The 15,789-nt window shown below is 36.5% G+C and overlaps 2 protein-coding genes across 2 annotated transcripts in view; both read left to right on the top strand.

Moving 5' to 3' along the window:
* Positions 1-3,908, top strand: part of LOC109688742 (filamin-A-interacting protein 1) — a 250,520-nt gene extending 246,612 nt beyond the window's left edge. Inside the window, exon 8 of the mRNA XM_074079426.1 lies at positions 12-3,908. Within this exon, the coding sequence (XP_073935527.1) occupies positions 12-52 (41 nt within the window). The 3' untranslated portion in view covers positions 53-3,908. The remainder of the gene's footprint in view (positions 1-11) is intronic.
* Positions 3,909-9,582: 5,674 nt separating this feature from the next.
* Tmem30a (transmembrane protein 30A) overlaps positions 9,583-15,789 on the top strand; it is a 31,329-nt gene continuing 25,122 nt past the window's right edge. The window contains 3 exon segments of the mRNA XM_020167269.2: positions 9,583-9,651; positions 9,653-9,780; positions 9,782-10,124. Coding sequence (XP_020022858.2) covers positions 9,598-9,651; positions 9,653-9,780; positions 9,782-10,124 — 525 coding nt within the window. The 5' untranslated portion in view covers positions 9,583-9,597.

Here is a 15,789-nt window from a genome sequence, read left to right as displayed (position 1 = left end):
TCTCTTTGTAGAAAGTATCATCATTCACCAGTTGCGTGTGAACTCCCGATGAGATTACCAAGCACACACTGGGTGTATGTGCCTCCTCTGAGTCCCTGTTGAATGGATAGTATTTCTGCAGTCCTGCATCGCCACTAAGGTCCTCCATGCTACTGATCACCACTGGAAATTTTACTATTTCCAGTGATTTTTTTTTGAGGATATAATGTAAAAATTGAACACAGCTTTGCTGATAATATGGTAATATGTAGCAAAAGCAGTTGAGTCTTTGTGCCAAAAGAAAATTCTTTTCCTTTTTCAAAACTTTAGGTCTATGGGCACATGCTATGTAATTTATTTTTATAATACATTTTGTAATGTGATTCTTTTTCCTAAACTGTTTCTTTTTTCAGTCTATGGCACATATATCTGTAGAACACACTGTCAGTTCTTCGAAGTATTGGTATTTTTGCATTCAAAATGTTAACCTATAATTATTTTCTTTTTACCAATTTGTTATTTTTGAGGAAAAGAAAGCACAACACTGTATTTCCCAGGGTAAATTGAAGAGATAAAACCAAGAAATAGATTCTGGGAGAAAATTGTATTATTGCTTGTATAATGCTATCGTTCCAATCATGGTTCAAAAGTAAAAAGTAATGCTCTGAGTTAGGAGCTTAATTTAAATACTTAAAAACCAGCTTTTTTCTGGTGTTCTGTGTCAATAACCCTGGATGAACTGAGTTTTGCATGTAGTGAGTTAATAGAAGGATATGTAAAAAGTTTAACTAGTAAAGGAAACAGGGACAGCATCAACTGACGACAATATTTCTATTTGCTTTATCTCCTTATATGTACAAAACATAATAAAGACACATTTCTCACATACTACTCAATGAAATAAATGACCTAGATAATGTCAGCATCTTTTAAAACTTAGAGAGATCCAAAGATAGATCACATTTCCCCTCTGATTTTGGTAGATTTTCATAGCCACATGAGAGAATATAGTCTTTAAATAAGCAAAAATATTACCCATATCTCTAGATCAGAAGCTGCTGTTGAATTTAGGATTATGTGAAAATATGTGTCTAAAGTCTACTTGAAATTCTGACAATGAAACTGTAGGTTTTTAAAAAGGACTTTCTTAATGTGGACTTGTTCTCAACAAGATCTTAAAGGTGACCTTAAAGATGAATTAAGAATTCACACATCTTTCTGAATGCTGAAATCATTTACAGTATAACTTTACTAAGACTAAAGAGAGAATACTTCTGAACGTGAAAGAATAAGTAGGAGCCACAAGGTAATATTGTTGCCTCATCTCTCCAGTCCACAATTTGTAACCAGGTTTATAAGTCACAGAATCTCTGAAATGGGAAAAATTAATTTTAACTTTCCCTCCTCTATGTAATCTTGGAAGGTTTTAAGGTATGCCTTGTGGAGTTGGCAAATCATATTCAACATGTATTCTATATTAAATAGCTATATTTTATGTTAAAATAATTATTGCTTTTTTAAGTAAAAGAAATGCTACAGTAGTCTTGCTCTAGCTTGAATGATTGTGGAAATATCACATAATCTCCTGTAGATATGATTACTGACTCAGAAAACTACAGTGTGTACGTGTGAAGAGTTTAAATTTTTGTTACTGAGTTCTTTTTCTGAAAATGTTAAACTGCAGTGACATTTTCATGAGAAAATAGTTTTGTTTAGTGTTGTCATATTTTTTGACTCAGTTAAATTCCCTATTTGCCAATGTTTAATTATACCTCTGATGCCAAAAACTTTCAGCTAGACCACAGAATAGCATTTGAAGCATATAACTTTTGCTCAACTTGTGGGAATCTTATTGTACTAATAGAGGATATTATTTTAAATACTTTGGGACTTTAAATTAAAATATTACTAGTAATTTATATATATTTGGATAAGAGGGGGAATTTCCTCCTGAATTTGTAATGGAATTTGGTACTTGCCAGAACAGTGAGGGTGGTGAGGCAATAAGTCCTTGAGGCAGATACTGAGTTTTTTCTGTCTGTGCTATCAGTAAGGCCTCTGTTTAAACTGGAATGGAATCTGAGCAATAGATGAGCAAAATTAATCCCAGTAATTCTGAACTAAAATGAGAACATTAACAAGCAAGATCATAAAGATCATAGCCCTATCTTAACATCCATGTATAATTAAAAACATTGCCTTCTCATGCAATCCACTCTTCACATCACACAATTTTTTTTTTTTTTTTTTTTTGCGGTACTGAGGTTTGAACTCAGGGCCTACACCATGAGCCACTCCACTAGCCCTTTATTAGTGTTGGGTTTTTTCAATATAGGGTATCATGAACTATTTGCCTGGCTGGCTTTGAACCTGCGATCCTCTTGATCTCTGCTTCCTGAGTAGCTAGGATTATAGGCATGAGCCACCAGCACAAAATCTCTTTACAATTTATTATAAGTAGGTTTCCAATGAGCAGTCTAAATGAGAATAATTTTAATAGAATAATTATAAATTTGTCTGAAATATAATCAAAGTTTCCAGCTCAAGGCCCAACAATTTTATGCTTTTTGTTTTTGTTTCTGTGAGACAGGATCACTATGTAGCCCAGACTGGCCTGGAACTCGTGATCCTTCTGCTCTTGCCTCCTGAGTATCAAGATTACAAGCATGCATCATCATGCCCAGCTACACTTTTTGATAAGACAGTGTTTTTTGAGCGTATTTTCTGCAGATTCTTTTCAAGTATTTCAAAAGTAGTAAGGTTTGATGAAGGATAGTGCATAGAGTAAGTATACCAGATGTCAGATGTCCAGAATGTTCAGAAAAATGTGAAAAATTCATTGTATCTTAAGATGATCATCATTTTTTCACAGTATAGAATATCTGGTTTAATCATGAACAGACACCAATAATGTTGAAATAATTACTTCTAAAAATCAGTGGCAAAGCAAGAGTAAGTGGTGTATCATGAATGTGATACTTTTACCTTATTAATGCTGTGGTTGAATTGTCTTGGAAATAAAAAGCATAGTAATTCATGAGGGTATACTCATGAATTGTGTGATCAACAAATCTAAACATATCAAACATGCAAAATGACACTTCAAAAAACCCACAATTGGTACCTGAGGCATATAGCCTCTTCTGTACCTGTAAAGCTATGTCTCTAGTAAAAACACTAATTAGAGACAAAGAAGAAAAATAGCTGTAATAATTTATAAGAATTGGGAATCTGGTGACTATTAGTATTTTTCCTTAAATTCTCAGCATTTATTCCACAGTTATGTGATGACAACTGTGTTTGCTCTCTAGGGAAATGTGATGTATTCATAAATTTGAACAGAAAATACTTGTGGATGCCATGATGTGATACACTTATTTTCTCGTATTTTTTATGTGATTTGGAGATTTTTACCTTATCATTCAGAGATTTTATTGTTTTAGCAGTGTAGGTTTGTATTTTTAAAACTAGTTTTTGTTTTAAAAAAATCAGGTGTTAGCTTCTCCAAAATAAATGTGATCAGATATCCTTAACCTTCCTGCAAGTTTAACGTATTTCCAAAAAAAAAAGAGCACATTGAAAAAATTTTGGAAATACATTCTATTTTATGCCATTCTTAATTTGTTTCTTTTAAGTTTTCTTTAAGTTTTACTAAGTACATGAGAAGTTTATTTCTTTTCACTGAAGCCAAGTAAGTTTACATACTTGCCTTTCATATGAATGTAATATCCTAGCTTCAGTTCTTCATAGGCGATTGAAATTATTTCACTCCATTAAGACATTCTCTGTGTTACTTTCAAAGTGAACTATGTTTATGGAAATCTCACCAGAGTGTGAAAAACATTACAGTGAACTATTAAAGCATTGTGCAATATTCTTTTTTTGGGTTGGAATATAATATTCATAAAATTAAAGTAATTTAAAATGTGTATGCAGCCTTCTTTTACTTAAAATCATTTGCTTTTAAATAGTTTTATCTCTGCATTTCATTTTCTTAAAAATGCAATGTCTTTTACTATGGATAAGTAGATGTGGCAGTAGAGCAGGGCTGCTTTTCCTCTGAGTTACACCATAATTTTATCTATCTATCTATCTATCTATCTATCTATCTATCTATCTATCTGCGGTACAGGGGGTTGAACTCAGAGCTTCCCATTTGCTAAGCAGGCACTTGAGCCACACCACAGTACCTTAATTTGATCCTTTAGTGGGATAAAACCTGTCAGATTTCCAAGAGATGGAACTTTCATCCTTCCTTCAACTGCCCTATTTTCTTTGCTCCTATTTCTGCAGACCTTTTCCATGACTACATCCACATTCTCTTTTTTGGCTTTTCTGTCTCTTTGTGCAGAGTTCTTCCATCTCTTGATAGGAAATCATATACTTAACTCAAATGGCATGACTCTGTGTCCACTGAAGGTTTTAGATAAAGATAATCTGGATAAGATGTGAAAAGATCCTCAATAATCTCAGATTATAAAGGAAATATGCTGTCTGCAAAGACAAAAGGCCTACAGCAGGTCACCAGAAAGTATATGCTGTTTTAACAAGAGAAGTATGCTCATTCATCTTCATTTCACAAAGAGGCCATGCACTAGTTCCTGTACAGAGCATTAGTGTCAGCAGGCAATGGGACAAATGAACTGTGTAAATTAACAAACTGAATATCTCCCCAAAATGGAACACACTGGAAATGTCTGTTTCCATGGAAACTAGAACCTGCTAAAATCTTGCCTGTATTTCCACCCAGGGTAATAAGTCTTGGATAGCATTAATGAAGTTCCTTTGCTTTTTATTCTTTTCTCTCCTGGCTAGAGAACCACATATAACTCCAACCTTAGGATTCATTTCCTCATTTTTCATTTTTGACATCATAAAGAGGGGATGTGGTATGGCACCTCAGTGTAGCTCCTACAATCCCTTACTTCATCTTATAGGGTAATGACTTTACTGTGTTTCAATTGTTTGTTGGCAAGTGATCTCTTCTACAAAAATGTAAGTTCATTGATAGTAGGCCAGGTCAGCTCAAAATTTATTGAGTACTTTTATGCCTTATGCATTTTGCCAAGTGATGGACCTTGATAAGTGAATAAAAGCAGTTTCTAAACCTTGAGGAGTTTATATCTAGTAAGAAAGATATATAAACAAGATATTTTTTGATACTATATGGTTAAGTGCAAGGATGGAGGATGGAGGTATGTATAAGTCATGTTGAGTTCAGAGAATAGATTGTAGTTCTCTTCTAAAGCTCAAAGAAATATTCCTTAAATTTTGGTTACAGATCTGCTGAAGGGTGAGTGGAAATTAGCTAACAAGGCAGTTTCATTGGAGGTGGGGTCTTAAGTCAGAGATCAGTGGCTTGCTGAATGACTGAGTTAAGGAAGTGGTGACAGGGAATACAGATTACTCTGTCCAGAGAACACATAATAATGATAATAAAAATGATTTTGTGGGTTGGGTGTGGTGGTCCATGCTTGTTATCCCAGCTAAAGGGAGGCTTTAGGTAGGAGGACTGAAGTTTGCTCCCCCACCCCCTGGCAAAACATGAAACCCTAATTGAAAAATGACTAAAGCAAAAAGGGTTGGATGGCCCAAGTGGTAGAGTGCCCGCTTCGCAAGTCCAAGCCTCTGAGTTCAAACAATAGTACCCTCCCCCCGCCACAATGATGCTGGGGAACAGTCTATTTCCTCTCTTGTGCTTTATGGTGTGCTAGTCAGAAGGAAGCTCTTAGTCTTTGTTGTTATAAATATTCAGTGCCACTGATTTTTTAAAAAAAGTTTTCATTTCTAATGTTCAATAAAGTACACTTTAAAACATAAGAACATTTGGCAAAGGTTAACCTCCAAGAATATATTGGAGTTATTTTAAATAAAAAAAATAACTTCTAGGTAGTAGCGACTCAAAGGTTTCAAAAAATAAGTCATGATGGAATGCACTTCTGCCATTTAGGACTTCCAATAATTTAAAACTTGGAAAAATAGAAAATGTAAGTTTAAAGTAAGTCCAAAAATGATCCAAACATGATTTTAAAAGAATGGTTTTGTAAAGATCCACTTTTCTGTGGATTCTCATGGAGTACACTAAGCCTCTTTCCTCCTTCATCCCTTTTAAAATAATTAACTTCTCTTTTATGCATGTAACAGATGTCAGCTGGCTGTCAACTTAGAGATGGCAACATATTCAAAGATAAGGCCTTATCTATAATTGATGACATGGGAGTCATGAAATCTAAGGTCTCATTAGAATTATATTCTTCCATTTAAAGACAGTGTGGGACCACAAAAAACGAAACCTTATTTCCTCTTCAAACAAAGTTCTTAGGCAGTCTATTAAGGAATTTTGGTGTCACTGTTCTTTCCTTTAATGACACTAACCACTAAAATAGCTTGCTTGACTAGTATTTCTAACTACTGAATGATTATTCAACAACTTGCAAAATATTTAATCACAACACCAGTGATTTCAGGCTAATTAGACCAACTCTCAATGTAAGAACAAAAGGTTTCTTAAATGTCGACTGTAAGAGTTCAATAACTATACTACATAAAATAAGGAAAACGTTAATTTTTCAAAATCAGGTTGGATCAACCAATTTCTGGTGCAAGTAATACAGGCAATAAATTTATTGCACAAATAGAACATCACTTTCTCCTAAAAGTCCTCAGAGATAATTAAAAATTAGTATTATCTTGTCCTACTGAAGTTCTCTAAGCTGCCATGGTTAACTGAATAGGGAGGGGAAAAACAAAAGTACTGAAAACAATGTAAACCAGTCCCAGTTTCTAAGACTCTTCTCTGAAATTCATGCTGTAAAACTCTGGTACATTTCTCAACCCTTTTCAACTTTTCTAAACAATCCTAAATTGTGAATGGAACAGTTTGAATATGGTTAGAAGCTAGAGATCTAAAGTAGCACTGCCTTGTCAAAGGAGTCCAAGTGCAGATCTGTTTGGAACTTTGGCCAAACTGTGGACAGACCAGTTTTAGTTTCTTCTTTCTCATTCCTTAACTTACCCAAGTTATTCTTCTACACTTTTTTTTCTTCAATGTTTCTGGTTCAGTGGCAAAATACAGAAATTGAACTAAAAGATGAAAATTGTATAAAACCTTCCCTTCAAAAGCTAAAAGTCTACCCTTTTTTAGATTTTGGGTTTGCATCCATTCTATCATTTTGGATTTATTTTTATAATTGGGCTCATGCATTCATTGCACACTTAGTATGTTGACCTGACAGCACTAATGTCATTTAGCCACCATTTAGCTACTTTTATCAGGAATCAGCAAGTTCACAATCATTTGAATAATACAAATGTTATTTAAGTGAACCACCCCCCATCACTCCTAACCACCATTTTTTGAAAATCACTGTGAGAACAATTATTCTCTTTTTTTGCCCCTGAAATGATGAACAAATTTCTTTTAAAAATTCTACTTCTTGGGCTGATGGAATAACTCAAGCAAGCATCAATTCCTGAGTTCAAACTCCAGTACTGCCAAGGAAAAAAATCAAAAATTCATACTTCAGAGTATTAATGAAAAACCACCTACTAAGGTGTATCATAATACTATGTATGATAAATGAAATTATGAAATTCTGAGTCCCTGAAATAATGTGGAGGTTAAAAACGTGTTAACTGCATAAAGAAGCATGTTGTGGATATGTAACGTAGGGAAAGGAAATGGAAAGATATCAAGAGATCTGGAAAAATAATTTCATCCCTTTGAACCTCATCTGAAAATTAAGTTTTAGATGAAAATTTAAGATTTCAGCTCTACATGTCTGTTTCAGTCAAAATTGAATTTCTAATGAAAAAGAGATAAGGAGTTAATCTTTCCTATGAATAAACAAAATTAAAGAGAAATAAAACCAATTAAGTGGTACCATGGTCACTCAAATCACTAGGACAGCAGCAGCAGCAACAAAACCTAAAGGCAAAATACATTTATCCCTGAGAATCTAAGGGAGATTGGTTCCAGGACCTCTGTGGATACCCAAATCTTTGAATGCTCAAGTCCGTTATATAAAATGGCATAGTAGTTGCATAGAATCTGTCACATCCTTTCACATACTTTAAATCATTTCTAGATTATGCTATGTACATAGATATACCATACCATTTAAGGAATAGTGATGGGAGAAAAGTCTACATGGTCAGCACAGATTTTTTTGTAGGTGTTGGAGATCGAATCCAGGGCCCTGCACATGCTGGGCAAGTATTCTACCAGAGCTACACTCTCAGACCTTGAGACTTTTTTTTTTTCCTAAATATTTTTAGTCCTAGGTTGGTCAAGTCCATGGATGCCAAACTTATGGATAGGAGATCTACTATAATTGACCATTTATACAGAATGCTGGAATAATCCATCAGTTAAAGTATTATTATACTTAATGGGTGTGATGATACAGGCAAGAGTGGGGAGAAAAAACATACTTTTGGATTATACTTCACATAGTGATAATTTTTTTCTAACAGAATTTAGCAAAATGAAATAATTCCATGTCTTCTCCATTAACTGTGACAGATTGTTTTCCATTAGAATCTAAGGTTGAAAGTAAATGTACATAGCCAAAACAAAATATGGTCCAAAGTATTTTAGTGGCACTAAGAATTTGAGGACAAGCTTGCAAATTATGAAGGCCAAGCATTTTTCAGTTTCCCTTTCCAAAAAGCAAAAAGAATGAAGTCTGGATATTTGTTTTCAGGTTATCTGACTTACTCTCTGGTCTGGATTTCAAACAGTGATAATGTAGATTGCATTTAAGTATCTTTTAAATTTTATAAACAATATATACTTGTGAGAATTTTTTTTTTAAAAAGCGCAAAGAAACAAAAAAATCCTTCATCCAGTCAACAGAGGTTGGTATTTTAGGCTCTTTAGCTGAGTTCTATATATTTACTGTTACTACTTTGGTATCCTTAGTTTTTATACCTTGAGTATGTCCTTGGCAGTTTTAAAGTATGTACTATGACATTTTACATAACGCTACATGTTCAGGTTTTTTATTGTCAACAGCTAAAAAAGAAGCTACAGCTTATTACGAAAGACTTCAATGTGTAGAAAAGAATGTCAGATAAAGAAAAAGGACAAAGTAACCCAATGACCAGTAATGGAGGAAAAATAAGAATCGTCAATTATTGGTAAGGTAAGAGGGCTAACCAAGTCCCACTATTGACTCTTCAGAAAAAAAGGGTCGCAGGTCACGTCTCTCAGTTGAAGTTTCTATTTACACCTTGCGTGGCAATTTACAACCCAAGCAGATACTGCTATTCCCAGCGGACTCAGGCTCCCCTGCTGTGGCCTTTTAAACGCCCTAATTCCCTTTTAGGGAAGGCGTCGAGGTCAAAAGAAAAGCCTGTTCAAGCACCAAAGCCATCAGAAACACCTCTTCGTGGATGACGGGGGGAGGCTCGGGCAAGAAGGGCTTGGGTCACCACCTGACGCCGCGGTCGCCATGATAACCGAGGTAGACAGACTTGTGCAAACAGACGCTCCCGCCCACGGACCAGGGTGCACCTAGGGCGCGTGCGCGGTCCCTAGCTCCAGGGTCGCGCATGCGTCAACGTAGCCTCGCGCTCTACGCGGGCTGAGTCCCTCACTTTGTCGTCACAGGGCAGATGATCAGGGTGCGTCCGCCTTTTTCCTCCCCCTTCTGTCCTCCTCCCTTTTCCCCCTCCCCTTGTCCCTCAGTCTTCTTCCTCCTTCCTCTCTTTTTCTCCCTCCCTCTGGCGTCCCCAGTGGACTCTCGCTCCCGGTCAGCAGCCGTCTGCGGAAGAGTGTCCCGCCTCTTCCGCCTGTCGGCTGCTGGCGGCGGCGGCAGCGGCGCCTGCGCGTCTCCTGTCAGGGTCAGCGGGCGGGTCCCCTGGGCGGTCCACCTGCACGTCGCGGAGTCGCAGCTCGGGGGTCGATGGCGATGAACTATAACGCCAAGGATGAAGTGGACGGGGGCCCTCCGTGTGCTCCGGGGGGCACCGCGAAGACCCCGAGGCCGGATAACACGGCCTTCAAACAGCAACGGCTGCCGGCTTGGCAGCCCATCCTCACGGCCGGCACGGTGCTACCTACCTTCTTCGTCATCGGCCTCATCTTCATCCCCATTGGCATCGGCATCTTCGTCACCTCCAACAACATCTGCGAGATCGAGGTGAGGTGTCGCGGGAGCGGGCTCCTCCGGGAGGCTGTCCTGCGGTCCTGGGGGTTTGCAGTTTGTCCTCGCGTCCCCCTGCTTGCGCTCTCCACTGTTAGAAACCGAGGGACTGTGCAGCGGACCGGGCGGGGCGGGGCGTCGTTGACGCGGTGGAAAGAGAAGTGGGAACCAAAGTTAGGTCTAGATGTAGCCTAGACCTAATGGCGGAGCCACAGCGTTCATGCCGCGGTTAGGATCCTCCCGGGACCCGGGTTGACTAACACTTGGCGGTTGTTGGGCAGAGACCCAGAGGCACAGAGGTGTTGACGCTAAGTCCCGTACCAGGTCACTCACCAAGACCTGTGCTGCAGTGTGTGCGGCACCAGAACTGCTTAGTTGTAGGGCAACCTAAAACTGCAATTCCAGTTTTGCTTTTGGGCTGCGTTTATTAGTTAACGTCCTACTTTCGCTCTAGTTCCGCCCCCCGCCCCCACACACCGTGCATTTAAACTGTACAGAGCCACTGACTTCACACAGGGAGTAACTTGTGCACTGTCTCTTCAGCATTTTGCTGGTATTATTTTTGCTGAACATTTTACTTGTGTAAGACATGATAGAAACTTCTGTTGGGGAAGCGTTTTGATTTCAGTCAGGGCAGCAGTCGCAGTGTCTGTCCATCTTCAGTGGAGAAGAAGGGTTGATAGGAGAACGTATAAATTGTGTGGTGTCCCGTGTTAAACATCTGCTTGTCCTCTTTTCGTTCATAGTTGAGGGTGTTTTTGTCTGTTTGAAAGGACAAGAACTGATACCAAGTGACCTTGATTTCCTCTATCACGTTTAAAACTATGTATGTATGATTTATTGAGACTTTCTGAGAATATTATTTAATGGGACTTTCAGAGTAATATTATTTTTTACCTAGGAAGTAGGGGAGCCTTTTTTCCAGCTTATTTTGCAATGTTATCTCTAAAGAAAGATTGGTTTATTTTTTAATTGTACCGTGCTTCATTGTTGATAATAAGAGTACTATCTCGGCAAATTAGTTTTTAAATCATGTATAAAATTCACTTTCAATTTATTCGCTGAAGCAAGTGTCACTGCTGTTTTCTCAGTGTGTATTTTTATTTTTATTTCTTTTATCTCCCTAATAGTCCTGCAAATGTAGTCCAAAATGCACCAAAATCCAAGGCTTTTGGCACATATCCTGTTGGGCATTCAAAGTTTTTGATTTCAGAAATTTTGGATTTCATATTTTCAGATTAGGGATATTCAGTTGGTGAAGTCCTCACAAATATCCCCAAATCTGAAAACTTAGACCTGAAAACACTTCTGGTTCTAAGCATTTTGGATAAGGGTTTCTTGACTTGTACTTACTGTTTTCCCAATCACACCATGATCACCCATTATATCAGGTTATGAGCAAAGTGGTATAACACAAAACTGCATTAAATTCTGGCCTAGCCACTTAATTAGCTCAGCTTCTTGGAAAATCTGCTTAATTTCTCTGATGTTCAGTTTCTTCAATCTTTAGAATAAGTAAATGCATATCTTCTAAGCTGTGAAAATTAGAGGGAATATAGATACGAGGTTTGTTAAAGTTATAATCATCCTTAAGCAGGAGATAAGAAATAGAGGTTGAGATTTGATAGTAAACTAGTTCAGAGAATTATAAATTTGAGATGGAAACCTGACATCTTGATCCCCAGTTTTAAGCTTTCACACTACATTGAGATCCTTACTACAATTATAGTAGATAAAGTAGAAGAAAATAACTTAATATTAGAAATTTGAATAATTTCATTTAAACTTCTTAAAATATTAAGATGAAAGCAGCAGTAATTTGGAATTTTATATGAATAAGGATTTACTAAATTATCAGAACATATGATAGTATGAAAATATTTAATTCTTTAAAACTTTTGGGATCTAAAATACAATAATGTTCTTTACACCAAGTAGTAGGTGAAAAGGACATTTCTTAAATAGTTCTTTTGTGTAACACTGATTTCAAGTTGCTTGAAGAGTATGTTTCACGGCTGGAAGCTCAAGTTGTAGAGTATCTCCCTAACAAGCACGAGGCCCTGGGTTCAAACCTTAGTAGAGAGAAAAAAAAAGAGTAGTTGCAGCCTTCTTCTGGTCAGAAGTGTGCTTTGAAGTTGAATCTAGCTACTAGAGGGTAAGTCCCAACTCCCACTCTCCAATTTGTGATCATAGGCATGTTTTCCAGTCCTATTTCTATACTGGAAAAACCAAAAGATTCAGATTTGATGATCTCTAAGAGGCTATTCAACACTAAAATTCCGTGATTTCCAACTTAAATGTGATTAAAAAAATACTGAATGTTCAAATTGTATCATCTTTGGAACTAGAGGAAATGAAAATTAGGAGTAACTGGGAATTTTGTACCAACAAAATTGGTACAAATAGAATCTGTATCTATGTGTGTGTATGTAAACATGCATATATACATACATGTTCACATACATATATATGTACACATATGCATATATATATATATAGAGAGAGAGAGAGAGAGAGATTTAAAGTTTAAGTGTCAAATATGTAGAAACGTTCAGAATTGGGTCTGAAGTTACTAGAAAAATATAGGGAACTTTCCCAAAACATACATACTTGTTTCTGCGTATGCTCTACTCCACTTTTTTTTGTTGTCGGAGATTGAACCCAGGGCCTGGAGCATTGTGCTGTGTACCCTCCCAGCCCCCCCCCCCCCATCCTTTATTTATTTACTTTTTGCAGTACTAGGAGTACTCAGGGCTTTCACTGTGAGCCACTCTGCCAGCCCTTTTTTGTGATGGGTATTTTCAAGGTAGGGGCTGTCAAAATATTTGCGTGGGCTTGCTTGGAACCATGATCCTCCTGATCCCAGCCCCTCTAGCCTTTCTTAACTACTAGTTTAGATTAAAATCTTTTGAGGGTTATTAAAAGTAACTGGGTCATAAGACACTCTTGCCAACACTCAGCTACTTTGTATTATACATTGCTCATGTCTTTATTTCTTTATTTTTGAGAGTTTAAGAACCTCACTGCTGTAGTAGCTCATATTACTCAGGCAGGATGCTTAGCTTAAAGTACTGTGATCAGACATCCGAAAATTTTAAGTAAAGCCGGTGGATCGTTCACATTCTCCCAGAAATGCTGCACTAAAAACTTACTACTTATAGGTTGCCTTGGACTCCTCTGAAAAGACAGCTTTAAAAAAAGGTGCTTTTATACTGTAGTGCTTATACGTGGCAGCAATATTTCCTCCCCTTGTTAAGCTTACATATTTTTTAAAGTACTTTTAGATTTTCCAAATTAAATAAAATGAGTCTTTTTGAAAACTACAGATGCTAATTTTATCATTCATGAGAAAATATTTTATGTCTTCATTTATTATTTGGTGCAAAGAATGAGTATGCATTTTAATTTGGCAGCTGTAGAAGTCAGGTACTTGTTTCTACCACAAAGGTAATGGTTCTAGTCTGGAATCCTTGGTGAGGCTGAGATATGGAGGTAAGTTGAGAATGATAGATTCTTTTTCTTCTTTCTTCTTCTTTTTTTTTGGGGGGGGAACAGTTCGAAACTCAGAGCCTTGCACTTGCTAGGCAGGTATTCTACCATTTGAACCACATCCCCACCCCTTTTTTGCTTTAGTTATTTTTTGAATAAGGTCTCTTGTTTTTGCCTGGCATGGCCTCAGACAGTGATCCTCCTCTTGAATATCTGGGATTACAGGCCTGTACCACCATTCTGGGCTTGTTCTTTGAGGTGGGCTCACTAACGTTTTGCTCTGTTGGCCTTGAATTGCAGTCCTCCTGATCTCTGCCTCCCGAGTAGGTGAGGTTATTCCTAATTTTTGCAAAAGCATATATTAGTGTTAAGTTATATAGTTTTAAATTAATGGTTAGAAAGTCCAGGGCTGGCAGAGTAACTTAAGTGAGCACCTGCCTATCAGTCGTAAGGTCCTGAGTTCAAACCCCAGTACCAGAAAAAAAAAAAAGTGTGTGTAGGAAATCCAGGGAGTTACCTTGTGGCTGTAATCCTAATTACTTTAGTAATCATTTGACTGTTGCCAGCCTGGGCAACATCTCAAAAAAGAAAAAGAATAACAACTAACTAGTGGTTAGAATCAGATGAGGATGTTATTTAAAATAATAACCAGAAAGAATATAGTTTAGTAAATTTAATAATATTTAGAAACTAAACATTTACTTCAAGTTAATATTCCAACATGTTGAAGATACATTTTTATGAAATCTCCCTCCCCACATGTAATAGAGAACCTCCCTGCTTTCTTCTTCATCTTATTATTTCATTTGCTTGCCTTCAGTTTTTTTGTTGTTGTTGTTGTTTTAGTGAAAATGATAGTAAAGTTTGGTAGGAAAGGAATACACTTTCAATAGACTGAAAGTGGGTCTTCTCCAGAGTGAGGAGAGTGACCTGCCTTCAGTTCTTTAATCCTGATTATTTTGTTTCTCTAGGTAATGATAAAAACCTGTGTTTTTAACTATGTGTTTTTAAAATTGGCCTTTTGTCTATGATTTTACTCCTGTGTAATTTGAATTCTTAGATTATAAAATCTTTAAATGTCTTATCTGTATTTAGTAATCTTTGTTCATATTTACACTTTAGCTAAGAATCAAAGATGCATAAGTTACTCTTTAGAAATGGTTGTTGAAGATTAGGCATTTTATGTTAAGAAGTCTGACGATTTTAATATTCAAACAGATTGCAATTACTATAAAGGGACCTTTGGAAATAAAGTTTTTGGTGATAATGGTTTTGTTTCTCAAGTGACTAATACTTAGAGCAAGAAATGGCAAAGTAAATATAACCTGTTTGAATGTTTTGTATAGTCCAGTAACTGAGAATGGCTTTACGCATGGACATTTTTGATCATTTTCATGATAGGGAACACTAACTTTAAATCCTAATTGTGAGAAGTTTACTCCCCTAAAAGAATTACATTCTTTACATGAGACATTTGCTACCAAAAAAATTGTATAGAACCATTATTGTTAAATTTTGAATTTCACCAGTAAAAATTAGTATAAGTCCTTTGTCTTCTTACATAAGAACTTCTTCCTTGGTTTGCACAACCACAAATATTTATTTTCTGGCTCTTTACAGAAAAAAAATGCTTGCCCTTGAGTTAGAGGTTTAAAATAAACATACTGACAAATTTAGCATTTGCTACAGAAATAGCTATGTTAAATTACACTTTCTAATCCTCAGTAATCATTCCAGGTAGGTGTAATGATCCCTGGTAATTGCTTGTGCTCTGCTATCTTTATACACATTTGGTACAAATAAAATACCTTAGGTAAGTTTACCATTAATCTTGTTTCAGGTAACATCATTCTTCATTTCTTTGTCATGTTGTATAAAGCTTAAACAGCCTAAAAAGGGTTGCTTTTGAAATTTTTACTTTGGTTACCTTTTGTCCTCGTTAGAACCTCTAGAAAGGGCTCCAGATAATTTTTTAGTGTGTAATAATCAGTTCAAGAGGTACTTAAAAAGCCATTTTTAACTTAATCTGATTAATACTTAAAATGATTTCTCTTATTACTCAGCATTTTGTTGAGTGACCTGTTTAGTCTTACATTAATTTCCTTTTAGATAAATTTACATTCAAAATGGAAGTTTTCCATTCTTGCTTCCATACAGTGTAAAAAGTGTATGT

Source organism: Castor canadensis, chromosome 1 (assembly GCF_047511655.1).
Source record: "Castor canadensis chromosome 1, mCasCan1.hap1v2, whole genome shotgun sequence".
Lineage (NCBI taxonomy): Eukaryota > Metazoa > Chordata > Mammalia > Rodentia > Castoridae > Castor > Castor canadensis.
The sequence above is the reverse complement of the archived record's forward strand: the minus strand, read 5'-3'. Positions and strand labels throughout refer to the sequence as shown.